Source organism: Aspergillus aculeatinus, assembly GCF_003184765.1.
Source record: "Aspergillus aculeatinus CBS 121060 unplaced genomic scaffold BO66scaffold_67, whole genome shotgun sequence".
In the NCBI taxonomy this organism is placed as follows: Eukaryota; Fungi; Ascomycota; class Eurotiomycetes; order Eurotiales; family Aspergillaceae; genus Aspergillus; species Aspergillus aculeatinus.
The window spans coordinates 127043-154242 of record NW_020291536.1 but is presented as its reverse complement, the minus strand read 5'-3'; the positions used below and the strand labels follow the sequence as shown (position 1 = coordinate 154242).

At 52.5% G+C, this 27200-nt stretch overlaps 10 protein-coding genes across 10 annotated transcripts; 5 read left to right on the top strand and 5 right to left on the bottom strand.

The window, feature by feature from the left end:
• Positions 1-115: 115 nt before the first annotated feature.
• Positions 116-3064, bottom strand: BO66DRAFT_432204 (Nop53-domain-containing protein). The gene is made up of 5 exons (XM_025650629.1): positions 2880-3064; positions 1873-2808; positions 1604-1816; positions 852-1175; positions 116-788 (listed from the first exon to the last, which is right to left on the bottom strand). Exons 1-5 carry the CDS (start codon positions 3011-3013, stop codon positions 185-187), a joined length of 2211 nt encoding a protein of 736 aa, XP_025499011.1. The 5' UTR covers positions 3014-3064; the 3' UTR covers positions 116-184.
• A 197-nt stretch (positions 3065-3261) lies between these two features.
• On the top strand, positions 3262-8723 carry cef1 (putative cell division control protein (Cdc5)). The gene is made up of 10 exons (XM_025650126.1): positions 3262-3412; positions 3472-3505; positions 3587-3930; positions 3996-5949; positions 6399-6511; positions 6598-6625; positions 6738-6802; positions 6870-6904; positions 6960-8122; positions 8236-8723. Exons 1-10 carry the CDS (start codon positions 3387-3389, stop codon positions 8392-8394), a joined length of 3921 nt encoding a protein of 1306 aa, XP_025499010.1. The 5' UTR covers positions 3262-3386; the 3' UTR covers positions 8395-8723.
• Positions 8724-9081: 358 nt separating this feature from the next.
• On the bottom strand, positions 9082-9787 carry BO66DRAFT_216714 (uncharacterized protein). The gene has a single exon (XM_025642633.1). It carries the CDS (start codon positions 9629-9631, stop codon positions 9170-9172), a length of 462 nt encoding a protein of 153 aa, XP_025499009.1. The 5' UTR covers positions 9632-9787; the 3' UTR covers positions 9082-9169.
• On the bottom strand, positions 9788-14276 carry BO66DRAFT_216703 (uncharacterized protein). Its single transcript, XM_025642632.1, has 4 exons — positions 13857-14276; positions 13546-13798; positions 13319-13492; positions 9788-13258 (listed from the first exon to the last, which is right to left on the bottom strand). Exons 1-4 carry the CDS (start codon positions 14145-14147, stop codon positions 9945-9947), a joined length of 4032 nt encoding a protein of 1343 aa, XP_025499008.1. The 5' UTR covers positions 14148-14276; the 3' UTR covers positions 9788-9944.
• Positions 14277-16063: 1787 nt separating this feature from the next.
• Positions 16064-16962, bottom strand: BO66DRAFT_432200 (60S ribosomal protein eL21). The gene is made up of 4 exons (XM_025650628.1): positions 16917-16962; positions 16768-16835; positions 16645-16692; positions 16064-16534 (listed from the first exon to the last, which is right to left on the bottom strand). Exons 1-4 carry the CDS (start codon positions 16950-16952, stop codon positions 16210-16212), a joined length of 477 nt encoding a protein of 158 aa, XP_025499007.1. The 5' UTR covers positions 16953-16962; the 3' UTR covers positions 16064-16209.
• Positions 16963-17208: 246 nt separating this feature from the next.
• BO66DRAFT_395664 (40S ribosomal protein uS4) lies at positions 17209-18311 on the top strand. The gene is made up of 6 exons (XM_025648270.1): positions 17209-17238; positions 17306-17343; positions 17425-17443; positions 17520-17618; positions 17700-17933; positions 17990-18311. The coding sequence occupies exons 1-6, from the start codon at positions 17225-17227 to the stop codon at positions 18162-18164; spliced, it is 579 nt and encodes a 192-aa protein (XP_025499006.1). The 5' UTR covers positions 17209-17224; the 3' UTR covers positions 18165-18311.
• On the bottom strand, positions 18260-19654 carry BO66DRAFT_423701 (uncharacterized protein). The gene is made up of 3 exons (XM_025650125.1): positions 19269-19654; positions 18960-19179; positions 18260-18863 (listed from the first exon to the last, which is right to left on the bottom strand). The coding sequence occupies exons 1-3, from the start codon at positions 19488-19490 to the stop codon at positions 18442-18444; spliced, it is 864 nt and encodes a 287-aa protein (XP_025499005.1). The 5' UTR covers positions 19491-19654; the 3' UTR covers positions 18260-18441.
• A 145-nt stretch (positions 19655-19799) lies between these two features.
• Positions 19800-21465, top strand: BO66DRAFT_423700 (uncharacterized protein). Its single transcript, XM_025650124.1, has 2 exons — positions 19800-20137; positions 20212-21465. Exons 1-2 carry the CDS (start codon positions 20004-20006, stop codon positions 21362-21364), a joined length of 1287 nt encoding a protein of 428 aa, XP_025499004.1. The 5' UTR covers positions 19800-20003; the 3' UTR covers positions 21365-21465.
• Positions 21466-22187: 722 nt separating this feature from the next.
• On the top strand, positions 22188-23172 carry BO66DRAFT_395662 (uncharacterized protein). Its single transcript, XM_025648269.1, has 4 exons — positions 22188-22311; positions 22410-22542; positions 22628-22685; positions 22815-23172. Exons 1-4 carry the CDS (start codon positions 22241-22243, stop codon positions 23099-23101), a joined length of 549 nt encoding a protein of 182 aa, XP_025499003.1. The 5' UTR covers positions 22188-22240; the 3' UTR covers positions 23102-23172.
• A 770-nt stretch (positions 23173-23942) lies between these two features.
• On the top strand, positions 23943-25490 carry BO66DRAFT_216545 (uncharacterized protein). The gene is made up of 5 exons (XM_025642631.1): positions 23943-24170; positions 24221-24551; positions 24607-24663; positions 24715-24876; positions 24932-25490. Exons 1-5 carry the CDS (start codon positions 24059-24061, stop codon positions 25290-25292), a joined length of 1023 nt encoding a protein of 340 aa, XP_025499002.1. The 5' UTR covers positions 23943-24058; the 3' UTR covers positions 25293-25490.
• The last annotated feature ends 1710 nt before the right edge of the window (positions 25491-27200 follow it).

Below are 27200 nucleotides of genomic sequence, written 5' to 3'. Positions count from 1 at the left end.
ACCATAGTAGATCTTGCACCTCCATGCCGGATTACTTGGAGAAAGTAAAGTAAAGAATAGGTATAGTTCATTCATTTCTATATACTCAGAAAAGCCTCAGATGTTGAGTAGCTTTGTAACTTAATCAAGCTGGGGTATATTTAAGACAGATAGATCTTGCCGACTCATCAGGATATTGTTGGAATCACTTCTTACGGTTCTTCTTCTTCTTTTTCTTCTTCTTCTTCTGATCGTCACCCGGTTCCTTCTCGACTATCACGCGCACCGGCCACTTCTTCAAGTGTTCTCGTTCGAATGTGTCCTTGTCCCGCCGGTACAGGAGCATCGTCGCCTTCGCATCCTCAACACTAGAGTGGGCACCATCTTGGATATTCAAACCCAAAAATTCGGAAGCCAGCATCTTCAGACGGGGGGAGCCTCCGCCAGCTATCTTTCGGTAGGGCTGGTGTTTGCTGGTATCTCTGATCTCGCGCTTGGGGTGGCTCAGAAGCAGAGCATCCAAGTCGTTGCTCACCGCGTGTCCCACGAGTATGCGCCCACTGAGAATTTCCGTAACCTCTTTTTGAACCTGCTCGAGTGACCGCGCATTGGCCATGTGTTTCGGAAGTATACCGCTGACATGCGTTCGCCAGTCTGTGACCATCTCCTTGGGTCTGACATACGAGTCGTAAACCTGCTCGCCGTTGAAGTTGACAATACTGACACGCGCAAGGGCAGAGTCGTTATCGGGGTTGGGGCCGACGCCCACCATTTCGCAATCCATCGCAACGTATTTTCCTAGCTCAGCACTAGTCTACAGTCAGCAACCATATCTGAGGAGAGCCGAGACAGCAAATAAGATGGTAACTGACGTTGGTGAACGGCCTTCATTGACCTTGGAAGTTTTCGATTCCACGACCGCTGCGGCGGCGGAATTCCTCCGCGACGTTGGCTTTGAGCTATCTGATGCGGTGGCCTCTTGGCCTCCATCCTGGGCGGCGCTTTGCGACATGATTTTCTTCTTGATGGTGGCTTTCTTCCGTTCGATCTTCGGTTTCCCGTCGGCTGCGTCTGTTCGGCGTTTCTTCACGGTAGCATTTTGCGTCTCGCGGTCCGAGATCTTGCGCTTGGTGGCGGAGGAGGAGGAGGAGGAGGCGTTGCTTTGCTTTAACGTCCCCTGGAGTTTCTTCCAATTACTGGAGAGGTTTTTCAAGTCCATTCCAAAATCAGATCCAATCGCTATTGCATTGTGGTCTGGTCAGGATGGCAGAGGGGGCATCCGGGAGCAAGAAAAAAAAGATTCAGTTGTTGCGGAGGCAGGCTAGGCTGGCCCGGCAACTTTCCTGAACCGGCTTTCCCTCCCGCACTGAATTTTCGGAACAGGATCCACATGTCAGTTCTCGATCGCTGTTGCAGGGGGCTTATCGATATTGCCCATATCATATCAGCCAGCCCACCAGGATTCCAGGATTCCAAGAGTACGTATCTGCTCATTTGTTTACGAACTCTCTATGATCAAGTATGATAATGGCATGTACAAATCTTCCGTGCAGCCTTGACCCATATTATGTGAAATTGCTTTTAAAATCCACCGCATGAAACGCCAAAAAGGGAATCTATTTACAAGCCTGGAACCTTGAAGTCCTTGTGGGACCATTTCACCGTAATCTCCCGCTTGGGCTTCTTGACCTGCGTCACTGGTTTGCGAGCCTCCAGCTTGCCCTGAACAACCAAGGTCCGGAAACGGTCATCGAGCAAGTTGCCCTCGGGTTTGAGCAGACGCAACGAGTCTTGGAGCTCATCCGGTAGCACGACCTCCAATCGCTTCTCGGGTGCACTATTATCAGGCCAGTAAGCAAAAGGTAACGACAAAACGGGGAATGTGCGACATACCGTAGCTTTCCGAGAGGTCTGCGGCGCAGAACAGTATCATCACCTTCCTCTTCTGAAGAGCTGTCTTCCGACTGCTCGGCAAGCTCAAGTTCCTTTGCCTCGATTTCTTCGGGAGTGAGATTGGCCCGCGCATACTGCTCCTGTCTCTTCTTCATCTGAGCTTCCCACTTCGCTTGCCGCTCGGCCTCCTTGCGTCTCTTGATCCTGTTCCTTTCAGTCTTGGTCTTTCGTTGCGGACGCTTCTTGTTTAGCCACTCAGGCTTCTCGTATTCGCTCTCAAAGCCCTCCCAAGCACTTTCATCATCCGATCTTACCGCACCATCGTCGTCTTTGGCCTCTGCGATCATCCGTTGTCTTTCTTGTTCCTTGCGCTCTTCCTCCAAGCGCTTCTTCTCATCCTCGACTGCCTTCTGGCCGTGCTCTTGTAGTAGCTTGTCCCAATCTTCAAATGTGGGGTTGTAACTCGTGCCGGCAGTTGGGGCGCGAACTGCAGGGATCGGCTTGCCGTTCGCAGCGAGCGAGATCGGAGCGTGCTTCAAGGTAACGGGCTCGACTTTCTGCATGGGCTTCTCCAGGAAATCGAACTTGGGGTCGTCATAGCGAGTGGTGTCCTCCGCATCGGCCCAGGGGTCGTACAAGTCGGTTTCGGTCTTGTTGGTGGGTTTGCCTTCCTTGGCCACCTGCTTCAAGCGCAGCCAATCCTTCCGGGTAACCCAATCACTCTTCTGTCTCTTGTTCTTCGGTTCGAGAACTCCGTCAGTGACCTTCGAGCTCGATCGCGTGCGTGTGTCCACCGCAGGAATCGCAGAGCGCTGTGCGATTATCTCCTCCGACTTCAGAAGTTTGCGCTTCTTCTGAATTGCCTTGCGGACCTCTGCTGAACCAGTGGTATCGATAACGAACAGCTCGTCCGAGGGCTTCTCCGCAATAACACCTCTAGATGTAAATGGCACGTTAGCGAGACTCCAAATACAAATAAGAAGGAAAACCTGATAAGATTCCCGTACCCTTTAATCTCTTCATCTTTCAAAAGGCGGAGGCCTTCTTGAACCTCTGTGATATCAACATTCTTGCGCCAAGCCTTCTTACCCTTGCGGGATGGCTGGCTGAATTGCCTGGGGGCCTCAGTGGAAGCAGACATCTTGTGTGAAATCTGCTATGGAGATATGACTTGTGAGATCTTATCTTTTTTTTGGCGGCATCCTAAATTTTGATTTTCGGACCAAAAATCTGGACCCGCTTACATAAGATCCCGCGGGGAGGAGCGACGCTAGCGTAGTTGTCGCGCGCTAAGGCTCTGCGCGGCTATCGCGGGCAGGTGACGAACGCCGCCGCCTCAGGACTTGATCTCTCGCTTTGCACCGCATTGATTGCTCGTCGGCATTCCCCATCGTGGACATCAGTGTTCCACTTGTCATTCCCCCTGCGCATTACTTTGAGACCATTTCCAGATTCTTTCTTGATATTTTATCTCCCTTGGCTCGCTCCTGTGAGCCGCCGGACTCTGAACAGCCATGCCCGTCGTCAAAGGAGGTGTCTGGTGAGAGCCACTGCTACATTACTTCATGTTGCCGAACTCCCAGCTAATATGCTACCCAGGACCAACATTGAGGATGAGGTGCTTCGTGCGGCGGTAAGCTTTCCCTTTTTCTCCGATCGATAGACGTGGTGCTCTGGAGCTCTAAGCAATGCTAATGTACCGCTTTTTTTCTAGGTGTCCAAGTATGGTATGAATCAGTGGGCTCGCGTATCCTCTCTCTTAGCACGGAAGACACCCAAGCAATGCAAGGCGCGGTGGGTGGAATGGCTGGATCCTGGTATCCGCAAAGTCGAGTGGTCGAGGGAGGAGGATGAGAAGCTGTTGCACCTGGCCAAGTTGATGCCCACACAATGGCGTACAATTGCGCCCATTGTAGGGCGAACGGCAACACAATGCTTGGAGCGCTACCAGAAGCTGTTGGATGAGGCTGAAGCTCGGGAAAATGATGAGCTGGGCCTGGGAGGTCCTTCCGGGGCAGAGGCTGCTGCCCCCAGTGCGGACGACGTCCGCCGACTACGGTATGATGTTGTGACCTTCTCCAAAACAATCTATCCCGCAGAACAAGGTACTGACTTTTGTTTAGCCCTGGTGAACTGGATCCCGACCCGGAATCGAAACCCGCTCGTCCCGATACGATCGACCTTGATGAAGATGAGAAGGAGATGCTGAGTGAAGCGCGTGCCCGTCTAGCAAACACACAGGGAAAGAAGGCCAAGCGGAAGGCCAGAGAACGACAGTTGGAAGAGTCGCGACGACTGGCTGTCCTTCAGAAACGACGTGAACTCAAAAATGCTGGCATTAATATCAAGGTCGTTACTCGCAAGAAGGGCGAAATGGACTATAACGCCGACATTCCCTTTGAGAAGCCTGCGGCACCTGGCTTCTACGATACCACAGATGAACAAGGTCGAAACGAGAGGCAACGGGAGATGTTCGATCCTCGCAAGCAACAACTCGCGAATAAACGGAAGGGTGATCAGGACGAAGACGCGGAACGGAAGAAACGGAAGAACGACAAGAATAGCAACTCCGCCGCATTCGCAGCTGCCGCTCGCGCTGGCCAGATGCAGAAGATCAGGGAGGCCGAGCAAAGCAGCAAGCGGAGGGCGCTTGTGCTTCCGAGCCCCCAGGTCAGCGAGGGCGAGATGGAAGACATCATCAAGATGGGCATGGCGGGTGATAGGGCCAGTAAGATGGCAGGTGATGAGGAGGGAGCTCGAGGCTTACTCGGTAACTACAATGCGATTGTTGGTGGGACACCTATCAGGACACCCAGAGCACCCCCGCAGGAGGATCACATTGCAAACGAAATTCGAAACATCAAGGCTCTCACCGAAACCCAATCGTCTCTGTTAGGTGGAGAGAATACTCCCCTTCACGAGGGCGGGGCTACTACTGGATTCGATGGAATTGCCCCTCGCCGCCAGGAAATCGTCACTCCCAACCCTATGGCCACCCCATTCCGACAAGCCAACGGCGTCGGCGCTACACCTATGCGCGGCGGTATCGGGCCCGGCGCTACTCCGCTGCGGACGCCTCGAGATCATTTTGCGCTCAATCAGGCAGAGGCCGGGCAGCTTATCGGCAGCACCCCCCGTGATATCAAGATGTACGAGAAGAATGCACGTCAGACCATTCGCGGCAAGCTGGCTGCTCTTCCCAAACCCAAAGAGACGGAGTGGGAGCTTGAGGAACTTCCCACGGAGTCCAATGAGCCCTCGGTAGCCGCTGAGGAGACCGAAGAAGATGCGGCTGAACGTGATAGGAGAGAAAGAGAAGCGCGAGAACGCGCCGCCCAGGCCGAACTCAAACGTCAGACACAAGTATATCAGCGCGCCCTACCCCGACCAAGCGTTCTCGATATCGATGCGATGCTGGATCGGGTATCACATATCACGGAGCCCATCTCTGCATTAATTGCGAAGGAAGCCGCCCTCTTGATCGCCCACGATGCCCGCAAGTTCCCTGTTCCTGGTGCTAAAGTGGAGGGCAAGGCACGGAAACTAGAGCGACTTGACGACAGTTTGATTGAGCAGGCCCGTGCAGTGGTCGCGGCGGAAGCCTCGACATCCGGAAAGCTCGAGGAATGGCAAGAGAACTTTGATAAGCAGTGGTCAAACAAGCATTCAGATGTTCTCCCTGGCCTTGCCAATTATACCGACGAGGAGGAAGACGTCTTCCAACAAGAGCAGCGCATGATCAGCGCTTTTGATAACGAACAAGCCTCATTGCTGGCCACAGCTGAGCGAGGAAACAAGCTGGAGAAGAAGCTTGCGTTACACTATGGTGGCTATCAGAACCGGGCGAAAACGCTTCGCACGAAGATCGTCGAAGCCAGCGATGCACTTCAAAGATCGAAGGATGAACTAGATGCTTTCCGGACTCTCCAAATCTCAGAAGAGTCGGCGCTCTCGCGAAGGCTAGAGAAGCTTCGAGACGATGTTGCTTTCGTCATGAGGAGAGAACGTGAGGCGCAGGACCTCTACAAGAGCAGGAAGGATGAGCTGGATGAGCTGATGACAGGCACGGGGGGCATGGTGAATGGCTGGCATTGAGGCCCCAACAAGGATACCTAGATTGACGTTTGACCTGGTGATTTGAATTTAATCATGCCCTACATGTACGATTTGTATAGTACTTCCTCGGTGCGGAGCCATGAGACGGGGCACACACCATGGAATCAGTTACAGAAGTCGGTTTGCCGCACAACTATGCGTAACAAAAAATTGCTTATGTGCAGGCAATCGTTATTTTGCTCTAGATGCATCGTATATTCACACGTGTAAGAGATGTAGCATCCCATAGATTGACGGCGAATCGAAGCAACGTACCGAAGCGCAAGCTGGGGATGAACCAAAAGCGGATGGCAAAAGTTCAAAGGCGGTCTCTTCCGGCGCATCGAAACGGAGATTCCTCCCATCCCCTCCTATCAAGCCCCTTCGCGTTTTCATCACGAAACTCTTGCCCTTGAGCCCTATCATCTAAGAAATTGCCTTGTATCGAAAGAATAAATCGTCCCTCGAGCACCATGGGCGGCAGGGACGAAACCGGCACACCGGACCCTGTTGAGAAAGGGTTCGCCACCCTCAGTACCATCCGGTAAGCGATAGAATAATTTTTTGGATGCTTGTTTCGAGGTTTTCAGCCTCGCTTTCCTCGGTCGGAAATACTGATCAGAATGATAGGATCGGTGTGAAAGCTATGGTACAGAAAGTCAGTTGTCGCAATTTCCCTGCGCTTCACTTTTCGCGCGGCCCATCATCACGTGACATGGTGATGGGCTGTCTGTATACTACGAGCATAGCTGACTTGCTTCCCCGTCTAGGATGGAGAGTTACGGAAAGCGGAAATCTTGTCTATAAAGCAGCGAAAAGACGGCCCTTCCTTTTAGTATGCTCAAGCTACCCCTCCGCTGCACTTTTGCATCTTGAGTCTCGTGCTGATGGCAGCTGCGCAGTGTCCATTATGTTGATTTCAACAAGCGTCTTGATGGTGAGTGTTCTGAGAACTTAGGGTGGACTCACTTTAAGGCCTGACATGACAACAGAGTGGATTGCCTCATCACGTATCGACTTGTCGCATGAAGTTGAATGGCCCCAGCCAGAGAAACCGGAGAAGAAGAAAGCCGGCCCCGGCAACAAAGCGCCCAGCAAGAACACGCAGAAACGCGCCAGAGCCGAGAGCCGCGATGTCTCAGCCACCCCGGATCTCCTCACGGGGAAGAACGCCAACGTCGGCAAAGCCCAGCGTCCCTCCAAGGCGGGTGGGAAGGAGAACCGCGGCGATGAGACGCCGGCCAACCTCTCCATCGGCGGCGGCTCCGAGGCCGTCTCCGCGGACGGGACCCCCAAGCCGGAATCCGACGACGTGGACATGGTCGATGTCAGTTTCTCCAAAGACGTCAAGGAAGAAGAGAAAGCGCTGGGCCTCATGTCCCGCGAAGAGGAGATCGAGCGGCTGCGGACCAGCGGCAGTATGACGCAGAACCCGACGGAGATCCACCGCGTGCGGAACTTGACGCGACTGCAGATGGGCAAGTACGACGTTGAGCCGTGGTATTTCTCGCCCTACCCGGCCTCGTTCTCGGACGCGGACATTGTGTACATCGATGAGTTCTGCCTGGGGTACTTCGACAACAAGCGGTCGTTCGAACGCCACCGCTCCAAGTGCACGCTGGTGCACCCGCCCGGCAACGAGATCTACCGGGACGACTACATCTCCTTCTTCGAGGTCGACGGGCGCCGGCAGCGCACCTGGTGCCGGAATCTCTGTCTGCTCAGCAAGCTGTTCCTGGACCACAAGACGCTCTACTACGACGTCGACCCCTTCCTGTTCTACTGCATGTGCAGCCGCGACGAGACCGGCTGCCATCTGGTCGGCTACTTCTCGAAGGAGAAGGATTCCGCCGAGGGCTACAACCTGGCCTGTATCCTGACGCTGCCCCAGTACCAGCGTCGAGGCTACGGTCGTCTCCTGATCTCGTTCAGCTACGAGTTGAGCAAGCGAGAGGGCAAATTGGGCTCGCCTGAGAAGCCCCTCAGTGATCTGGGTCTGCTGGGCTACCGACAATACTGGCGAGAGACGCTCGTGGAGATCCTCATGGAGTCTGGACGGGAGAACATCAGCGAACACGACCTATCCTTGCAGACCTCCATGACCGAGAAAGACGTCCATGAAACACTGGTCGTGTTCAACATGCTTAGATATCATGTATGTTTTCTGCCCCCTTCCTTCCCCCTCCCCTTCCCTCTTGCCCCCATGTTAGCACGCCCGCCCATCTTCCGACACCAACATACCCACTAACACAATCCCCTGAACTACAGAAAGGCAACTGGGTCATAGTCCTCACCGACCAAGTGGTCGAAGAGCACAAAAAGCGTCTCGAAAAGGAAAAGCTCAAGGGGGCTCGCAAGATCGATCCCGCCCGCCTGCAATGGAAGCCGCCAGTCTTCACTGCCTCATCGCGCACGTGGAACTGGTAAGGCGGACGTGGTGCTGTGTGTGGCCTTGCCATCAGGTTGCCTATGGTCAATGATCTAAACAAGACTTTTCTAGCTCGCCAAGTAAAGCGAGGATTGATACCCCTCTTCGCCTCCCTTCTTCATTTACGAATTTTGTTCTCTCGGAGTTCGGTGCTGCCTCTTAAAAATAATTTGCCTTTGTTTCTGTCCGGGGTGTTTGGTGATCTTATGGTGTTGAAGAGGAAACCGGGGTGTTTTTTTTTTCTCTCTAGTTGAGCCTTTTTTTTTTTTGACGGTGTAATTTTACGATCTTATAGTCTTTGGAGCAAGGAACAGGTGATGTTTCGCTAAACGCTCTGATGAGTGTTTTCCTGCGTGTTCGAAAAGGTTCAATAAATTAGTAGTAGTAGTAGTAGTAGTAGTAGTAGTAGTAGTGGCTCATTTATTCACATGGCCTAGATATAAGCAATCAAAATTGCAAATAGCATTGGAGGATGACCACAGCAATAACCCTATATATCTCTTCTGCAGTACAGGGCATCTACGGTCCAGAAAGCCCGTCCTCACCCCTCCTATCTTATATTATGATATTGATATACAGTCCCGTCAGACTCACCACCGTAAAGTGTTTTGTAAGTACTAATGATACTCCCCCAAAACTCTCCTTCTAAACTCTCTACTCCCAGATAAACAACCAGCCCTCTACGTCCCAAGGACCACGAGTAGAACATTCTGTTAGGTATTGAGAATGGGGGCACACTTTCGGAGCGAGTGCGCGCGCGCACACAAAAGCTAATTACACGCTTTCAGGAACGGGGTACAAAAGAACAAAAAAGGGCCCGCAGGTGCACTCTCCCTCTCTCTCCCGGCTTTCCTCTTTTTTTTTCCTTTGCGTGCACGTGCAATAGCCAACCCAACTGCCTATTGGACTCAACGAGCTTGGGAAAACCATGTCATGGTAGAACAACATGTCTGAGCCGGGGGGGGGGGGGGGGAGGGAAGACAAGGATCTTTTTCCATACAAGCAAGTCGTTTGAAGTGAGTTTTCAGGCTGGGAGAAAAGAGTATGAGAGTGGGAGAGAGAAGAGTGGAGGGCAGAATATGGGTTGAGTGTTAACATATGGATGATGAGGGAGATAAGAGGTCGAGGGTTGGGAGATGACACAGGACCAAGAGATGCGGAGGAGGTTGGAAATGAGAGAGAGAGAGAGGGAGAGAGAAAGAAAGAGGGATGAAGAAATGGACATCCATGATTCATGCCAAATGGAATAATGGCAAGGGAGTGAGTGGTAGCAACCGCCGACGCATCTTGCCTTGAAAAGAAGCCGACATCCCATCCCGCGCTCGAAGATCAGTATGTTACTCTGAAATAGGTACTAACAAGGTATAGCGCCAGGGAATATTGTACGGGCAAAAGAAAAGGAAGATTAAAGGAGTACTAAGAATTCAGACCGAACCCAGACCGATCAACAAATCCCCCGCAGGCGTAGCTCATCAATACCGAAATGAACGCTCAATGAACATCTGGCAACCAGCAAAAGCGAGCGAATTTTTTTTCCAAAAGAACCAGGTTACTGAGACCCACTGAGTGTGCGAGGGCCCCAGGACGCATTTCGAGATTGACGTCGTGGAGAACTGCCGCCATTCGTCTGCTGAGCAGAGGTGGGCTTTTTGGAGACTGATCCTCCGGAGGCCTCACGTGGCTTCGTATTCTTACGAGGTTTGTATGTCGTCGAATTGCGCGGCCGGGGGTTGGGCGTTGCCATTTTCTTTGGAAGGGAGATAGTCTTCGCAAGAATAGCGCCCGGAAGTCGGATCGTAGCGCGAATAGATCCGGAGGGGTCTTTGTCATGGAAACCAACTGAGAACGGCTCAATGCTATGAATTTGCATCGACTTCAAGTTCTTGGCTCGTAGCTTCGACTGCGTGGGTGGTAAGGCAGCTTGCCATGCTGCCGGAGGAGCGTGGGTTGGCACTCGCACAACTGGCAGAGACCCCACTTCGCGATCTTCGAAAATTTCCTCGGCTTCCTCTACTTGCTTTGCAGTTATCTCCCCGTCGCCGATTGTGAGCTCAACGTTAAAGGGCAGAGAAACCGAGACAGCAGCAATATGGAGTTGAACATCGAGAGGCTCCTTCGTCGCTGATGTGACTGCCAGAGCATTCCTCTTCTCCGGCACGGTCTTCTTGCCGAACAGAGTATTGATCTTTTCCTGCCAGGAAGTCGCTGTCGAACCATGTTGCGGGCCGGTGCGAGGGGGTGCAGCAACCATTGAGGCGAAAGTTGGCGGCGGTGGCGGGGGTGCGACGATCTTCGGTGGGAGCTTGACTATAGGCTTAGGTGCTGGGAGATGGACCAAGGGTCTGTTGCAATCACCTGTGTACACCGGATGGCTGGACATTTCTTCAGGCGGAGGTGGGGAAGGGCTTCGATAGTACTCGGCTTCATCAGCCATTGGCTTTCGAGGAGTCTCTGTAGCCTGTGGGAAGAAGCGTGAACTACGCACTGGAACACTACCAAGAGGGCGTGCGTGCGTATCTGCAAAAGGAAGATTGCCAACGGGGTGATCAAGCCCCGGAAGAGGGTTCGCAAGGGGAGCGTTATTCTCGTTCGACCTCGCAATCCCAACCACCTGTCTCTGTCCAGCCTGGTCCCCGGTGCGGACTTGACGCCAGGTTTCGTTGAATGTGACCTGAAGCGACGAAGGCCCTTGTGGCATGGCATTCATTTCGTTGAGGATCTTATCGTTCTCTTCTGCCTCACGCTTTGAAGCAACCGCATGGAAATTGTTCCAGGCTGCAGTACCAGGAGCACGGTTCTCATGCTGACGATGATGAATATGCTGCGAACTGGGAGGACCAATGGGGCCGGGCCGCCCAATAGGGTTGATAACCTCGTAAGGGACATGGCGAACCTCGGGCGATGGTAGAGGTGATATCGACGTAGTTTCTTGCGGAGACCGCGCAGGCGCGGAGAAGGTCTGTGCTGGTGCAATGGGCGGTTGATCCAAACCTAGGTGACTGCGGAGTGAGATGTCTCGTGCTGGGAAACCCCCAAGGCCCTGTTCAAAGATCCCGTTTCCTAAGGTTTTATCACTGCTGAGAGGCTTCCAAGGGTTTGCGATTGGAGGGGCAGTGTTCACGAATTTGGGATTCGGTGACCACGGCAGATATGAGCTAGGAGGGTTGATGTTGCCCCTCCACTGCGGGTTCTGCTCGTCAATTTTAGCTTCTGGGAGTTGATCAGACGACGGAGCCGGGACATCGTTGCTCTGCTGGATCCCATTCGGCAAAGGCGCCTCTTGCTTGGGCTCACGAGCCGGTGAAGATGTGCGTCGCACACCAGCAGTGGCAACAGGTTTCTCCGCAGCTCTTTCCCTCTCGACGAGCTTCTTCACAGTGTCGGGGTGGTGAACTTTCATCATTCCATACTGCTTGGGCTCCCCACTTGGCTCAGGAACAGGAGGCTTCGGAGGGGAATGTAGCACATGTGCGGTAGCTTGTTGAGCATTAGCTTCATTCTTTCCAGTGTCAACTGATTCTCTGCGTAGTGACTTTGGTTTCTCTGGTGGAGGACCAAGCGCCTCGAGCTTCTGCCGGATCCGTTCACGCTTTGCAGCTTCTTCTTCCTTCTCCTGATCAAGCCTCCGCTGGCGAGCTTCCATTCTTTTCTCCTTCATGATACGTTCTTGCATTGCTACAGGGTCTTCCTGAGGCGCCTGCGGCACTGTCGTCTGCTCATCGACTGCCTGACTCACATCGGTAGGCGCAGTGGTATTTCTGTCTTGAACATGCGTAGGACCCCGCGCAGAATAAGGGCCAGCGCCACGTCGATCAGGAGAGATCTCACGGTGAAGAATGTCTTTAGGTGCCTCTCTAATGAAGATGGATGGATCAGGCATCCCATTGACTTGAGAGCCCCTTCTAGACTCGAATGCTTTGTGAACCACGTCAGGTCGACCTATCGACATCCGACGTCCAAAACTGCCGCTTCCACCACTGACATTGGAAGATGTTCGGCGGCGCGTCCAGTGCACACCATCTTGGCCACTCGAACGATGCGTCTGGAATGCCGCAGAAGGCTCTGCCGGGCCAGCCTGATCGCCTTGTGCTGGTCTCTGAAGTACAGATGGTGTGCGGAAGGTTTGCTCAGCACGCCATGGCCCTTTCCTGGTGTCAGGAGCAGGCTCGTAACGTCCCGATCTAGAGTTGTAGAGCTCGCGTGTTCCAGACTGCATTTCTCTCCAAGATCGGTTGAAATCATCGGCTGCAATCTCCTTGGGAGGCAATGGCCCGCTGAGACTATCGGCAACATGGGATTCCCTGACGGGGAGGCGCATAGGTGGTTGAACCTGCATTGGGGGCATCACAGGTGACACTTTCTCGACCGGGGGAAGGGGAGCCCAGGGTGACTTGGCCGGAGGCGGCGCCGGACTAGTCGATAGCAAGGGAGATTTGTCATTTGGTCCCTTCGCGACGATACTAGCGCTCTTAGCTTGTCTTTCGGCGTTCGCTCCAAGTCGTAAGACAGTCGGGTTTGGACCAACTGACGTTATGGTTTTGGGAATATTTGGAATAGGCTTCGGGAGTTCTTTTGGAGGCGCAGCTTGCTCGACCAGAGGGAAATCCTTTTGAAAGTCTGCGACGGCCTTTTCTTGAGTCGGTATCGGCGCTGTTGTGGGAGGCTCCGGGTGGGTAAGGTTCGTTTTCGTCCCGTCAGTCCATTCAATCGTCTCAGGAGCCCAGTCGTCTTCGTCATCATCGATATCTGCCCATTTCGATTCCGTGCCCGCGCCGTCTTCTTGGATTCTAGAAGTCATGTGAATGCCATATTGTTGCTTGAGTTCCTCATCAGTCAGGTGTTTAGGGGGAGTTTGCTGAACCGCTGAATGCAAAACAGTGTTAGCAAAGGATTGATAAAAGCATGTCATATATTAAGCCTTACGTCGATTTTTATTCCAAACCTGATTTGGATCCGGTCCGCTACCGCCTGCTTTGGATGCGCTCGTGCCTGATTTTGATAACGAGTCCCGTAGGCTGCTAGTGGACTTTACGACCAATCGGGGTCGTGAGGTCTGCTGCGGCGTACCCAGGGGAGTTGTCAGAGTCGAGGAGGGGGCTGTGGGCCGTTAGAACATAGATTCGACAAGCAAGTTTATTCGAGTTAGTTACCTTTCTCGGAGGGTTTGCTGATGGGAGGAGTGCCAGGCGCCTTGGGAACTGAAAATTTGGCAAAAGTAACCGGCTTAAATGACGTCGGCTTCTTCGAACCGGCACGCGCATGGAGTTTGCTCTCAGCACGACTTGCGTCGGACTCAGAACCTCCTTGCGAAGCTGTGTCCTCCCCAATATCCGACCCAGATGTTACACCGTTCATTTCTAGCGCTCGTGCTGCGACCGGCACAGGAGCGTACTTCGAAGAGTCCTGGGTCTCATTCAGTATACTGCAGGTCGCGACACACGCCTCAAGTTAGGCCACTCACACTCGGCGGTTGTTCAGAATCCTCTCCTTTCCCGTGTTGACCTGAGGGTTCTGCTGCTGCACCCGTCTTGCGTTCACCCTGTTGAGCGTTCGTCCCCGTCTCGGCTCGTATCGTTGTAGCGGTATCTTTCGTCTCTCCCGCGTCCCCTCCAACAGGTGTCTTGTCGGCGGTGCTCGCAGGAACGTCGGAAGGCGAAGGATCGCCGCCCGACAGGGTTTGGTTTACCACATCGTGGTTACTCTGCTCTGCCATAACAATTCTCGAGTCTGTGAGGCCAACAGGTTGCGACATCTGTTAGACAAGTGTTCTGAACAGGTAAATATGGAAACAAGAGGCGGCTGAGATCCGAAAGTCATGGATGCATGCAAAGGAATGGTCTGAGGATATACCTATTGTCAGGTATCAGAGATCGCCACGGTTGGACTTGCTAGCTCAACTGTTTGAGCCGTAAAAGCTCCGAACGACCAGGTGGACGGCGGAGAGGGGACCAAGATCAGCAGAATGGCTGGAAAGCCGTGAAAGATAGGAAGGCGGAGGAAGGGCAGGCGTATGAGAGCTTGTAGAGTGAGAAGTGAAAGCTGCTGCCCAGGCAGACCCGTTAAGGGGGGGGAGGTTGCAATAGAGGAGGTGGTGATGCTTGTGAATGATCGGGTGATGGCTGCTGCAGTCATTGACGGTGACTTGACGGGACGGTTCAGGTTGAGGCACTAGGGTGGCTGTTTTCGGTTAGCGCGGCCACCTCCCGCAAACCCTGTGGCTGGAGCCGCGTTGGAGCCTTTTGTTGCCGCCCGCATCGGATAGATTCACCTTCAGCCCCCAGTGCTAGCAACTTACATCTCACACTGTTTGTGTTGATCGCGATTCGCCGGTTACATTGATACTCACTGGCTGCGACCTCTCACGAATATTGCATTGCACAGTATACAGAGATGCACTGGCCGACGATGAGTTCAAATAGTCGCTTTACCAGCACGACACCTCCAGGCTACCTAGCACCGTTACCGCATTTGGGCAATCTAAACCGCAGAACCATGACACAGAGCTTTTGATACGGTCGGAGGATGCTTTTGCAACAACAGCCGTCTTGCTGCCCTTGCTACTGGGCATTAACTGAAACTCGAGGCTTCAGTGAAGGCTCGGCTGAAACCCACAGTGCACTACTAAATTCTCCTTCTCCTTTCAAACCATCAAAATACTCATACCCAATCGGCCGCGGGTATCGTTACGTTGAACTATTTTTGAGCGGGTCGACAGCAGATCGAATGGTGGTCCTTCATAGCTCATGAACACCGTACGTTACTAAACCGTCACTTAATCTGTATGATCACCGCGAATCACCAGTGCTTTGCTACTCTTGAAAGTAGAAACCTAAAGGTCGACCTGCGATCACAAGGAGTTCGTCCACGCGCAAAACAGCATGAAGTCTCTCGTCCAATCCATGCGAACTAGGCCCATTTTCGAAGACATTCAAGAAATCCATTCGCTGCAGTATTCAAATGACTTCGAATTAGATCGGGATGGACAGTACCGATTAGAAGACGTCTCAGAGATAATGAGGTACTCATAGAATGCTTTGCAACAGTGGAGTGCCAAAATATTTGGTCGGATCAAATTCGATACGATCGGCGATCCCAAGAGTCACAGCTCATGATGTAGCCAGGGCATAAAACATACTAGACGTTAACAGCGTTAGGGTTCTGAATGAGTCGAGATCCACTACTCTAGCCTACATAGGGGCGACGGTGCGGCGCCGATAAGAGATCCGGGGTGACATCACCGGTGCGAGGGTCATTTCCCCATGAAGGCTGGGTGCGACTGGGCTATAATATAACTACGTGAACAGAGATTGCAAGGTATTAGAACTACAATAATATGGAGAGCGCGCACGATGGGAGGAGCTTTGGATGAGGCGCTGGCCTTACAGGGCGTATCAGTACAACGACTGAGTATGCAGCGGTTCGGGTATCCCAGCATAAGATCGGGCGTCGGCAGTCCGATGACATGACAAAGACGATATTGACCTCCAACAGAGCAGAACATCGGAGATAAAGTCGGGGGTGTAGAATTCGTCGCCTCTTGTCTTGTGATGGCGGGGCAACCGCCAGCGGTCCTCATGAAGACGTGCGGAATAAACTCATGGCAGCTCGGCGATGGGCGCAGGTTGTGTTGGAGTGCTTTTGAACAAGGAAATGAAAATTTTGTTTTTTCTTTCATTCAGGGGAATCTATGCACAAGATCAAGGTGTGCTAGTACACCCGGGAACCCTGCTTCATCTCATCTTAATGCAAAGGTTAACCCCCAGATGCAAAACCCAGAAACACCAAGCAACCGCAAACGACCAGATATCATTCGTTTAAATGTGGGTGTCGTAGGGGATGGGGGTGATAGTCTCGGGGGCGGAACCCTCAACGGTGTGAGCCTCGCGGGGGCCGACGGGCTGGCGCTTAAGGTGGAGGTGGACACCCTGCTCCTTGGCCTGGCGCTTCTTCTCGGCGTTCAGCTTGACGCGCTTGATGAAGTCCTCGCGGGAACGGGAGTGCTTGACGTGCTCGATGCGGACGTTGATGCGCTTCTCCATGTAGCGGTTGCCGACGACCTTGTAGAGGAGGACACCGACGGAGGACTTGGTGACGTTGTAGACAACACCGGTCTTTCCGTTGTAGACCTTGTAGGGCATACTATTCCAAATCTCAGCAAAAACCATTCGATCACGTTGGCGGAGGCAACCAAGCCAAGTCGTTCTTTTCGGACTCGTCACGGCTGGATCGGGCGGAAAATTGGTACTGACCCCTTCTGAACGGCACCGTTAACCTTGACATCGACGATGTCGCCAACCCTATATCAAAACTATCAGATCCTGCAAATCACGTATATACCGGTGTTTTCGGCGGAGGAAAAAAATCGGTCGTACCGGTAGGTCTTCAGGTAGGTCGACAGGGCGATCTGACCCTTCTCCTTGAAGTTGCGGCTGAAGGCATACTGAACGATAGTTTGTGGTCAGCGCGTGCGTCCCGACCAGCGAAAATTGGCGATGCAAAAATCCTCCAGATATCGACATACCCGAGTGCCGGCTCTCAAACCGTGCGAGTGACCCATTTCGGCGGTGTTGGTGGTGCTGGTGTTGAGAACTTGTCGACGTCGAAAAAGTGCCTCACTCTGCCGCCCGTCGCGATGGTGTAGACTTGTTCGGGTAGTTAGTGTGCCCGTTCTCCGCCGCCGAGGGCTAGCCCTCGCACTAATCCGGATGCGGCTCCACCTTCGCTCGCTTAGTCTCCATCTCCAAAACGCTTCTTCATCATCCTGAACGTCTACGATTCTCGTGAAGTTCGGTAGCACGACAACATCGCGACAACGCGCAATCAGCAGTCATGGCCCCCGTCCCGTGAGTATACGGTCTACGATGAGAACTCGAGATGTCGCATTTTCTAACTCGAATTGCTGCGATGTAGCCGCGTTTACTCCAAGACCTACAAGGTCCCTCGTCGTCGTAAGTAGCCTTATCAGTTTGGGATGGAACAAAAAAATCTCGATACATATGGAAGTTGGTCATGTGCTAATGTCGATATAGCTTTCGAGTCGGCCCGTCTGTTAGTACTCTCCGGCCACTGATCAGAAGCGTGCTTCTGTTTATGTCGTGTGTTCCTGTGTCTAATTATGCTATAGTGACTCGGAACTGAAGGTTGTCGGCGAGTACGGCCTGCGCAACAAGCGTGAGGTGTGGCGTGTCCAGCTCACCCTGTCCAAGATCCGTCGTGCTGCTCGGTATGCGACCCACCACCCGATCATAATCTTCGAATGCGACCGCGCGATCCAACTTCGACCCAAGCGCTAACCATGCCTTAGTGAGCTCCTCACCCTCGACGAGAAGGACCCCAAGCGTCTTTTCGAAGGTAACGCTTTGATTCGCCGTCTGGTCCGCATCGGTGTCCTCGATGAGTCCCGCATGAAGCTCGATTACGTCCTGGCCCTCCGTGTTGAGGACTTCTTGGAGCGTCGTCTTCAGACCTGCGTCTACAAGCTTGGCCTTGCCAAGTCCATCCACCACGCTCGTGTCCTGATCAAGCAGCGCCACATCCGGTATGCGACCATCACTTGATCCACTACCATGGACTTGCGCTAACTCTCATCATCAGTGTCGGCAAGCAGATCGTCAACGTTCCCTCCTTCATGGTCCGCCTCGACTCCCAGAAGCACATCGACTTCGCTCTCACCTCACCCTACGGTGGTGGCCGCCCTGGCCGTGTCCAGCGCAAGAAGGCCGCTGCTGCTTCCGGCGGTGCCGGTGAGGAGGAGGAAGAGGAGGAGTAAACGATTTAAAACTGGAGTACGGACGGGTTTCGTTAGCGAAATTAAAACTGCGGGGTTCCTTTATGGCTGCAGTATCGCGTATCACGTTGTACGGTCTTGCAATACCATGAATGAACAAATAGCCTTCGGCTCACTTTCGATGCCCTACTTTCTTCTCTGCGTAGTTGCGCGTGTATTGCCAATCTCATGAATTCCCAATCTGTAGATCGGACTCAGCACAAGACGCCGTTTACACCCAAAAATCCGTAGTCATTACTCATCTCAAAACCAACATCTTTTACCCTTGCACCCCCGTCAGCCTCTTCAGCGTCTCTTCCGCGCTTCTATACCATCTTCCCATTTCTTCGAGTCCGTCGCTCTCTCCCTCTTCCTTCTTCCTCTGAATCTCCTGCGCCTGCGCTATGGCTTCTGTCTTCCGCCGTTCTAGAACACTTAATTCGCGCTCCACCGCCTCGGCCTCTCTAGTCTTGCGGGGCAAGGCATTTTGCACCGCGGCAAGTTGTCGATCAAGCGCCGCCAGTTCGGCCTCCCGCTCGGATAGCAGGCTCAGCGTGGCCGGCAGAGGTAAATTCTGAGACGATGATGCATTTGCGTTAGCGACTTGTTTAGCACGCAACTCTTCGATGGTTGATTCGAGATTCTCGATCGATTCCGGCAGCGTTGAAAGCTTGGTCAACTGTAATTGCACGTTTTTGTATCCTGCGCGTCCCGGCATACTATCGTGTTAGGCGTTTTCAACATTCCAAGGCAGGCAAGCTTGCACAACACTTCATTCGGCCTGTTGTGAGCACTCACGATTTGCCAAATCCCTACCCATCTTCTCCATCTCCTCAGTCATCGCCCGGACCTCTTCTTTCCTTGCGCGAAGTTCTGCCTTCACCTCGGCCAGTTGCGTCTCGAGTTCGACGTTTTCATTGTGCCCAACGACCAAAGGAGGATCGCCGACGATCGCGCGCAGGAACTTCTCCTTTGTCACCTGCTCTACATAAGAGAAGCGTAGTTTCGAAAATAACTCCTTCAAAGATGGCTGATCAGTATACCACTCCTCTGCGCTTACTTTCAGACTTTCGCTAGAAAAAAAAAAAAAAATTGAAGGGTTCGCACTTTGTAGTGGCTGAGGTCTGCCTCCAATGAAGCAGGTGTTGGGTTATCGAGGGAAGAGACATCTGAGTTGCGCTTCGAAGGTGTAGTGGCCTGGTTTTCAGATGTCGGAGAAAATATTGGTTCGCTGATCCGTATGATATTCAGCTGCGTCTTCAAGTCGCCATTTTCCTGTTCCAGTTGCTGGAGTTGTTTTCGTACTTCTGCGGGGTTCGGGTCGGACATGTCTTATCGTATGGTGATGGTGTAGATATTAAACAGGTACGAGGTAGGTGACAGGATTTTTTTTGAGCCTAGTGGCCATATATTGGTGAAAGTGTGTAGCCGACCGAAGAGGATTTGACGATCTAGCGGCGGTTTTCTGCTGCTGCTGCGCGTGTCGGCAGAACATGCGGAGGTAAACAGTGGATTTCCCATTCATGGTGGCCCTTTGTCGACCCACAATGCCTTATCGGGGCTGGGCGGTGAAGTCTCCGCCGCCGCAATGACCAGCCAGTATCGCCGCTCGTAGCTCCCTCCTGCAATCAATCGTATCTTGCATTTGTATTCACATCTGCAGGGTCATTGAATTCAGATTCTTCCCAGCCAAGCGCCTCATGAGCTAGTGGTGAATGCGACTCCGACGTTCCATTTATGTCTAAATACTATCCCCTCCACCTGCCCCGCTTCCGACGATAATGCAATTTCCCCAACTCATCAAATCTCCTGCGTTCCCCACCGATAGCACCGTCTGATACCATGTCTTCCAATCCAGCAAAATCACTCGGCGCGCTCGACGACGATGACTACGTTGCCCAAGTCCTTGCGCGCGAGGCGCGCGATAGCTCCCTCAAGTACTCCGCACAAGGCTTGGAAGCATATATGCCAAGAAGGTGAGCACCGATGGTTGCGCGCATGGGGTTCTCTGGGGTTTAGGAGGGCAAGAGCTGACATACAAGCCCGCAAGACCTACAGGCGCTGCCCCAAAACCCAATACGAGGTTTCTCCGGCATATCATCAAGGAGACGGACAGTCATAATGCGGCGTTGAAACGGAAGGAGGAGCGAGAGGCGAGGGAGCGGATGCGGCAGTTGAGAAATCCAGCGTCCACTTCAACCCATGAGTCAAGCCGGGAGCATCGGCGGCGGCGCGATTATCCTTCCGACCACCGAGGCTCGCGGACGAAAGGCAGGGAAGAGCGCGAGGACAGACACAGCTCCCGCCGGAGGAAACACGGGAGTCGTTCGAGGTCCACGGAACGTGATCACACGCGCAGCAGCGACCGGAGGAGGTACAAGGATGATGACACCAAAGTCAGCCGGCATGATCATTCCCGAAGAAGTCGTCGACATCGATCTTCTTCGCGGTCTAGGAGTCGATCCCCACGGATCGATCGAAACTCAAGCTCCAGAAGTGTTCGCAACAACTACCGTACGCGTGGTGAATCGCCGCCACGCTCCCGGTCTCGGTCCCACGAAAGGTCGGAAAAGCGCACAACCACAGACAGTGAGAGGAGGATTCATGCTAAGGACTATGCCCGTCATAGCTCCAGAGGCCATAGGGCGTCGCGCGAGGACCCACCACGTCGTCGCCCATCGGCAACTGAAGGCAAGCCATCTGACAGCGAGTCGGATCCACTAGAGGATCTCGTTGGACCCCTACCACCGAAAAAGGATGGATTCGAGGAGCCGGCGCTGATTCGTTCGCGCGGTCGAGGTGCCTACAAACCCAATATGAGCAACATCGACGCCCATTTTGCACCTGACTATGACCCAGCCACAGACGTGCAGCTCGAAGAGAACGATCTACAGTCCAGTAACAAGAACTCTCGCAGACACGTTCCTGGTCTCATGACCGGCGACGATGATTGGGATTATGCTTTGGAAGCTCTCCGTGACCGTGCTCGTTGGAAGCAGAAAGGCGAGGAGCGGCTCCGCGAAGCTGGGTTCAGCACGGATTTTGTGGAGCGTTGGAAAAGCAACACTACGTCCAAGCCTGAGGGTGACACCGATGGTAGACTGGAAACTGTGAAATGGTCCAAGAAAGGTGAGGGTCGGGAATGGGACCGCGGTAAATACGTGGATGAAGATGGACATATTGATGTAAAGGCCTCCTGGTAGCCCCTGGGACTACTAGAGAATCGTCTTGGAATTAGCAAGGGGCCGTAGCATTACTCTTATGGATAACCTATATCATAAAGACTATTACACTGTCATGCAATGAATTCGGCATTACTGTGCACACATGCGGTTCTGTGTGATAATTCTTCTTAGACAACTACTAAATTTTCAGAGGCATAAAGGTTAGTTTACACTCGTACTAGTAGCTTGGGAGGTAAATCTTGACGGAAATATAAATAAAGTGGCGCCCGCCCCTACCCACCCCGCATCGGCAGTACATAGATGTATACTATCAATAGCTGGGAGAGATAGAATTTAGCTTCACCGGTTGGCCTTGCGAAGAAGTACTACACCCTACACCTGCAACCCCATTGGTATCAGCTACAACCAGCTGAAAGAATATGAGCGTCATGATGGCTTCCAAGTTGGCTGTCTCGAACGCTTTGCGGATGCAGTGCCAAGCCCCAAACCCGTCCAGTTCCGCGCGGTTGGTCAGGAGTGCGGAATTGTTCGTCATGGCTTTGCAAAATCGGTCACTAATTGCCTCATCGCAACGATTATTAAGTGGTGGGACAATGGGCTCAAGTTATTGCTAACGGAGATTATGATTGGTAATGTAGATATAAGTCTTGAGATGGTACTTTGTAAAGTCCTTAAAGAATAGACTTTTCGCACCATCTGATAAATCAACGTCAACTGTTCTGTAACTTACTGTCGCTAGTCGGAACTACATACCCGCCTGCCTGTCGGCTTATCATCATATTAAGTGCGTGAATCTGGTTTGGAGCATTGAGGAACAGGTCGAATTAATACTCAAGCACAGTCGACCGAATCTTCAACGATCAATTACTTCAGTACTGTTCGATATCAGACAAGATGACGGATCAATATGCCTTCTCATACCCCTCCCCGCTCGAAGGGTACGAGAACCTGGAGCCGCTCTCGGAGTAAGTCCATCCTAGCCTTCGCATATTCACGAAACAATACTCCGTACCTGGCCAAGCGATTCTACAACAACACGAGTTACTGAGATACTGCGGCCTAGTGAGCGAAACGAGGACGGAAAGTCCCTCAAGAACCCCCAACATGGCATCCTGAGCAAAGCATACGAGGAATTCCCGGATCCCCTCACGAAAGGCCGACGCGGAGGCTTCGACATACACATCTATCACTTTCAAGTGAGTTTACGCGCCCATGATGAACCAGCCATAGTACACCCAATCGCATATTCTCCAGACCTAATCCAGGGGTATCTGTTTCTAGAATGACCCCGACCAAGTCACTTTCGCCAAGGCGCTCTGGGAAAGAATCCGACGTGAATGTGAGCTTGTTTTATCCCTAGTCCAGCGTTCTGTATACCTCCGCACGTGGGCTTCCAAACGGCCACGCTGCGTACTATAGGGGTGCATGTGGGCTCTTGAAAACTTGACATTAACCCATATGGATGCAGTCCCCGAACTCCGGATCTACACCTTCTTCGATCGTCCCGTAGGACCGCATCCCGTGGCCATGTTCGAGGTCAATCTATTCACCCCGGCGCAGTTTGGAGCCTTCGTGCCATGGCTGGTCATCAATCGAGGGCCGTTGAGTGCTTTAATCCATCCGAATACGGTGAAGACGGAGGAACTACGGAATCATACGCAGCGTGCTACGTGGTTGGGCGAGAGGATTCCGTTGGACCTGCGGACTCTCAAGTTGATCTCGGAGCAGGCGAAGAAGGAGGAATTGGGGAACTGAGGATGAGGCAGTAATGATGGCGGGTCATTCTCTCGACCGTGACTCGACTTTGTGTGCATAGCATAGCACAGCCTGGGTGATTCGTATTGTAACTCTTTATGAATCCAAATGTTTGACGTTCTCAATGCCGCAGGAACCTAATTGGGTTGATTGATTGTCACCCGCATCAAATCACTTGATGGGGGGAAGTGCCGGTGCCAAGACCATTGGTCATCTGCATGGGGTTGTGTTTGTGAGGACAAGGAGGAGTGGATCGAAGATGGTGTCATTTCCCTGGACATCGAAGCTGGACATGCCAGGGTAAGGGGCCTAGCTACTGGCCATTATGAGTTTCACGGGGTCCCAAACCTCCTCACAAGCTGCAGGGTGTGACCTTGCCGATCACCCAGTCATCGTGCACATTCCAATTTGAACGACCAAATGTGCCCTAGGTCAAGCCCATTGGTCAATAGCAAAGCTCAGGTTCTGTCGAAACTGCATGATATGCTAGACCCTGGTTTCTCTGCAACCAGGGAGCCTGACCCAGTAGCTTGATGATTTGACGGTCTAAGGATGAGGCAAGGCTGACAGAACCCTGACTGTGAGCGCTTGACCTTGGAGCCGAAGACAAAAGCGGTGGTTTCGGACACCGAAATCATCGTTGTGCCGCATGCGAGGCTGGAAAAAAGGGTGCAGGACTCGATCCGCACACTGTAGGGCATCAGGAGGTTGAGGCTTTGCAACATGCATCCCCAGATGACACGGTATGGTATGCTTCTGCTGTTTCATAGCATACTCAACGTTAAGTGACTTGAAGATCACATTGTCTTGCTAGGGTTGCGGAGGGCTGAGAAAGGAACTTTGTATTAGACTTGGAAGGCCCCTTAATCCTCGAGTTCGAATACTGCATCGAAGCAACAGCAGCAGCAGCAGCTTTTCGAAACCATATGTAGACTTTGTTTCTTCCAATATGTCAACATGTTGAAACTCCTCTACCAGCTACCTCTCCTAGCCACGGAGAGTGACCTGTCTGTCGCCTCGATTACTCCCCTCACAGCAACTACGATCCCCGCATATGTGATAGAATACGGTGAGTGAACACCGCGAAGCGAGTGCATGTGATCTGATTGGTTCCCACAGCACCGCTTGTATGGCTACACAGCCAAGATGTATACAGGCCCTCCGACATCGGTCAACAGCTCATAAACACCATTCCCATGGTGAATTGGTCATCCATTCCAGAGTCACCGTCGCCCCCGACTCTAGATAACCTCGCGTACCTCAACGACGTGGGCAATACGAGCGTGTATCTCACGTCCAAGGAGGGGATCGATGCGGATCCTCACCCATCGTGGTTTTATGGGGTGGATCCCGATATCCACGGCGTGACCGAAGGTGCTGTATCATCTACCACCGTCGTTCGCGATCATGGTGATGGAACCTTGGATGCCTTCTACTTTTACTTCTTTGCGTGAGTGAGCAGACTAAGCAGAGGGGGGGGGGTTCACGGCTAACGAGTCTTGTAGATATAACCAAGGCAACACGGTCTTGGGCATGCAATTCGGCAACCATGTCGGTGACTGGTAAGACCACCCCCCGTAGTCATCATGGCTGCGAGACTCACACTGCAATAGGGAGCACAACATGATTCGCTTCGAGAATGGAGTTCCCAGATCGCTCTGGTATAGCCAGCACGCTGGCGGACAGGCTTTCACTTATGAAGCCACAGAGAAGAAGGGAAAGCGGCCTATCGCCTATTCCGCAAATGGAACACATGCTGTGTATGCAATTGCTGGGTATGATGTCTCGATGTTTGTATTTGAGTCAGGAGCTTACCGTATTCTCCGACAGGTCTCATGATCATATCATCCCCAACTTCAACCTTCCCACGGGATTGATCGTCGATTACACCGATCGCGGGATTTTGTGGGATCCGACCCTCAACTCATATGCATATAGTTACGATGCAACGAGCAAGAAGTTCCAGCCCTATGACTCCAAGTACCCGGTCAACTGGCTCGAATACAACGGTCAATGGGGAGACGATGCATTGCCGGGTGGACCGGAGCTTTTTGGACAGGCTAAATACACCGGGGGCCCGAACGGTCCCAAATTCAAACACATCGTCCGATCCGAAGTGTGTCCGAAAAGCCCGTGCATAGTTCTCCCGTTCCGAATCTGGAGTGACGGCGAGACCACGAGGAAGCAGTGAAACTCCCAGTATATAAGAGGACTTCTTATTTTCAGCAAGGCATCATGCGATTCCTAAATGATGACAACAGCAGGATCCAATGTTTGGGGAGAGAACGTGTGGGGCCTGGGGTGTGTCTTGCTCTGGATGCCGAGGGAGGGGAATTCTGGTGATCGGTATGGGGCCAGCAATATGAGGATTCATTCGAAAAAATATGCTGGCTAAAAGGCCCAGGGATCATTATTGTTAGCTTTCAATAATGAAAAACCTAAAATTCCAACAAGCTGAATTGATATCTGGGATGCAGCTGGGCCCCTTCCCAATGCTGCGCTCCTTCCGGTCGCCCTTAGTATCTCTGTGCTCCTTGGCCGCCATGACTCAGGGGTTTGGTGAGGATTGCGTGAGTTCTTCTTAGCATGGTCAATGCAAAGGCTGTTGGAACCGTCTGTTTCTCGATTGCGATATTCCCTCTACCAATTAGAGCGAAAAGCAGACCAGGAAGTGAATCTACTGCTCTCATTAGTCAGGACCAGGCATCAACCTTGAAAGCAGCATCCGCAGTCTCTGCCCACGTAAGACACGGACAACTCGGAACGGAAAGTGACCCCCACCCCGCACTAAGAGAAAAGGGGCCACTGGCTGTATGAGGCAGGTGCTGGCTGAACCCATAAGGCCCCAAGAATGGCCGAGGCTGGTTCAATTTTCCTGACTCTGACCTTCTCCCACAACCTTGAAGAATCCGACAACTATGGACTGGGAGTCAGAGGGTGTTGAGGCAAATGCTCAGAAAATCCGGGGAAAGGGAAAGGGGAAAAGTCACGATAAGAGGAATGTCGCCCAGATGCAAGAGATAAACAACCTAACGAGGAATGACAGGACGGTACCCACGTGTACTGTACAGTACTTGGGGAGTTTTGACCACCGCCTGATCGTCAGTTGAACGTGCAGGACGGTCAATACGAGGGGTATCGGAGACGTATTGAACGGCAACCATATCTGCTTAAATTCGCGATTCGATCCGTCCTTCGCTGCATGAACGTTAATAAATTAATCTATCACTGTGCCTCAATCAATTGTTGCGAGATGGATCAGCCAGCTTAGCTCGGCTTAAGCTGTTTCCCTCAGCATTCCAATCGCAAAAGGAACCACAGTCAATTGTAGAGCTTCATTCCGTATGAGCCTGGAGCTCTTACCCAGGTACGGGGATATTGTACACTAATTTCCGGGCCATAGAAGCTAACCACGCGTACGGAAATTGTCGTCGTACAACATCAGCAACATCAGAGTCTGAGAGAGAAGAGACCCAGATTCGGGAGCCAGTAACTAACTTAGTTAGCTGTAATCAATCAAACGGCTCGCCCCTCCAGCATCCGTCCAATTCAAAGCTAAAACCCCAACAGTTTACTCCGTAGAGGCTAAACAATCTGTCCTAGCAAAGCAACCCAGTGCTCACTAACCCCAAATTGCACTAGACCAACTTACACTGCTGAGAGAGTCTGGAAGAGACCGAGCTTCGCTACCGCTTTGCCCCTGAATTTCCTCCGGCTCAAAAGCTTCTCAAGCTTCTCTCCGCCTTTGTAGACGTGCAAAAGTACCTAGAGAAATGGCGAAAAGAGATTTGGAATCAAAGAAAAGGAAATAGCGTGGGAAGCAAACCGACACAAAATAATTGGTTTCCATTCTCACAAACAAGACAGACTTCAGGCAGGTCCAAAAGTCCAGTTGTTCTGGAGAAAGGCAAACGTGCTGCCAGCCTGCAGTTGCAGTGTGTCTGTCAGTCGAGCTTCTGTTTTGCGAAGCAGAAGGTTGGTTCAGTCGACATCAGCCCAGTCCGGATAAAGGCAGCATCGCCTTTGTCCAATCTCACTGGCCGATCATCATCTATCCTCCAGCTCCATCCAACCTTTGCGCCGCTCTTCTCGGTCTCGG

Coding starts and splice junctions, on each gene's coding strand:
- BO66DRAFT_395662 (XM_025648269.1), top strand. CDS start 22,241: ATGACGGATCAATATGCCTTCTCATACCCCTCCCCGCTCGAAGGGTAC. Junction 22,312..22,409: donor AACCTGGAGCCGCTCTCGGA/GTAAGTCCATCC, acceptor ACTGCGGCCTAG/TGAGCGAAACGAGGACGGAA. Junction 22,686..22,814: donor GGAAAGAATCCGACGTGAAT/GTGAGCTTGTTT, acceptor ATATGGATGCAG/TCCCCGAACTCCGGATCTAC.
- BO66DRAFT_395664 (XM_025648270.1), top strand. Junction 17,619..17,699: donor AAGATCCGTCGTGCTGCTCG/GTATGCGACCCA, acceptor ACCATGCCTTAG/TGAGCTCCTCACCCTCGACG. Junction 17,934..17,989: donor ATCAAGCAGCGCCACATCCG/GTATGCGACCAT, acceptor TCTCATCATCAG/TGTCGGCAAGCAGATCGTCA.
- BO66DRAFT_216545 (XM_025642631.1), top strand. CDS start 24,059: ATGTTGAAACTCCTCTACCAGCTACCTCTCCTAGCCACGGAGAGTGAC. Junction 24,171..24,220: donor CGCATATGTGATAGAATACG/GTGAGTGAACAC, acceptor TGGTTCCCACAG/CACCGCTTGTATGGCTACAC. Junction 24,664..24,714: donor GGCAACCATGTCGGTGACTG/GTAAGACCACCC, acceptor ACACTGCAATAG/GGAGCACAACATGATTCGCT.
- BO66DRAFT_423700 (XM_025650124.1), top strand. CDS start 20,004: ATGTCTTCCAATCCAGCAAAATCACTCGGCGCGCTCGACGACGATGAC. Junction 20,138..20,211: donor GAAGCATATATGCCAAGAAG/GTGAGCACCGAT, acceptor CAAGCCCGCAAG/ACCTACAGGCGCTGCCCCAA.
- BO66DRAFT_216703 (XM_025642632.1), bottom strand. CDS start 14,147: ATGTCGCAACCTGTTGGCCTCACAGACTCGAGAATTGTTATGGCAGAG. Junction 13,493..13,545: donor CAGCAAACCCTCCGAGAAAG/GTAACTAACTCG, acceptor AACGGCCCACAG/CCCCCTCCTCGACTCTGACA. Junction 13,259..13,318: donor GGTTTGGAATAAAAATCGAC/GTAAGGCTTAAT, acceptor TTTTGCATTCAG/CGGTTCAGCAAACTCCCCCT.
- BO66DRAFT_423701 (XM_025650125.1), bottom strand. CDS start 19,490: ATGTCCGACCCGAACCCCGCAGAAGTACGAAAACAACTCCAGCAACTG. Junction 19,180..19,268: donor CAGACCTCAGCCACTACAAA/GTGCGAACCCTT, acceptor CCATCTTTGAAG/GAGTTATTTTCGAAACTACG. Junction 18,864..18,959: donor GGGTAGGGATTTGGCAAATC/GTGAGTGCTCAC, acceptor CGGGACGCGCAG/GATACAAAAACGTGCAATTA.
- BO66DRAFT_432204 (XM_025650629.1), bottom strand. CDS start 3,013: ATGTCTGCTTCCACTGAGGCCCCCAGGCAATTCAGCCAGCCATCCCGC. Junction 1,817..1,872: donor AGACCTCTCGGAAAGCTACG/GTATGTCGCACA, acceptor GCCTGATAATAG/TGCACCCGAGAAGCGATTGG. Junction 789..851: donor AATGAAGGCCGTTCACCAAC/GTCAGTTACCAT, acceptor ACTGTAGACTAG/TGCTGAGCTAGGAAAATACG.
- BO66DRAFT_216714 (XM_025642633.1), bottom strand. CDS start 9,631: ATGAATCATGGATGTCCATTTCTTCATCCCTCTTTCTTTCTCTCTCCC.
- BO66DRAFT_432200 (XM_025650628.1), bottom strand. CDS start 16,952: ATGGGTCACTCGCACGGTTTGAGAGCCGGCACTCGG. Junction 16,836..16,916: donor GTTTGAGAGCCGGCACTCGG/GTATGTCGATAT, acceptor ACTATCGTTCAG/TATGCCTTCAGCCGCAACTT. Junction 16,535..16,644: donor AACGGTGCCGTTCAGAAGGG/GTCAGTACCAAT, acceptor GATTTGGAATAG/TATGCCCTACAAGGTCTACA.
- cef1 (XM_025650126.1), top strand. CDS start 3,387: ATGCCCGTCGTCAAAGGAGGTGTCTG. Junction 6,626..6,737: donor TGAAAGCTATGGTACAGAAA/GTCAGTTGTCGC, acceptor TTCCCCGTCTAG/GATGGAGAGTTACGGAAAGC. Junction 6,803..6,869: donor AAAGACGGCCCTTCCTTTTA/GTATGCTCAAGC, acceptor GCAGCTGCGCAG/TGTCCATTATGTTGATTTCA.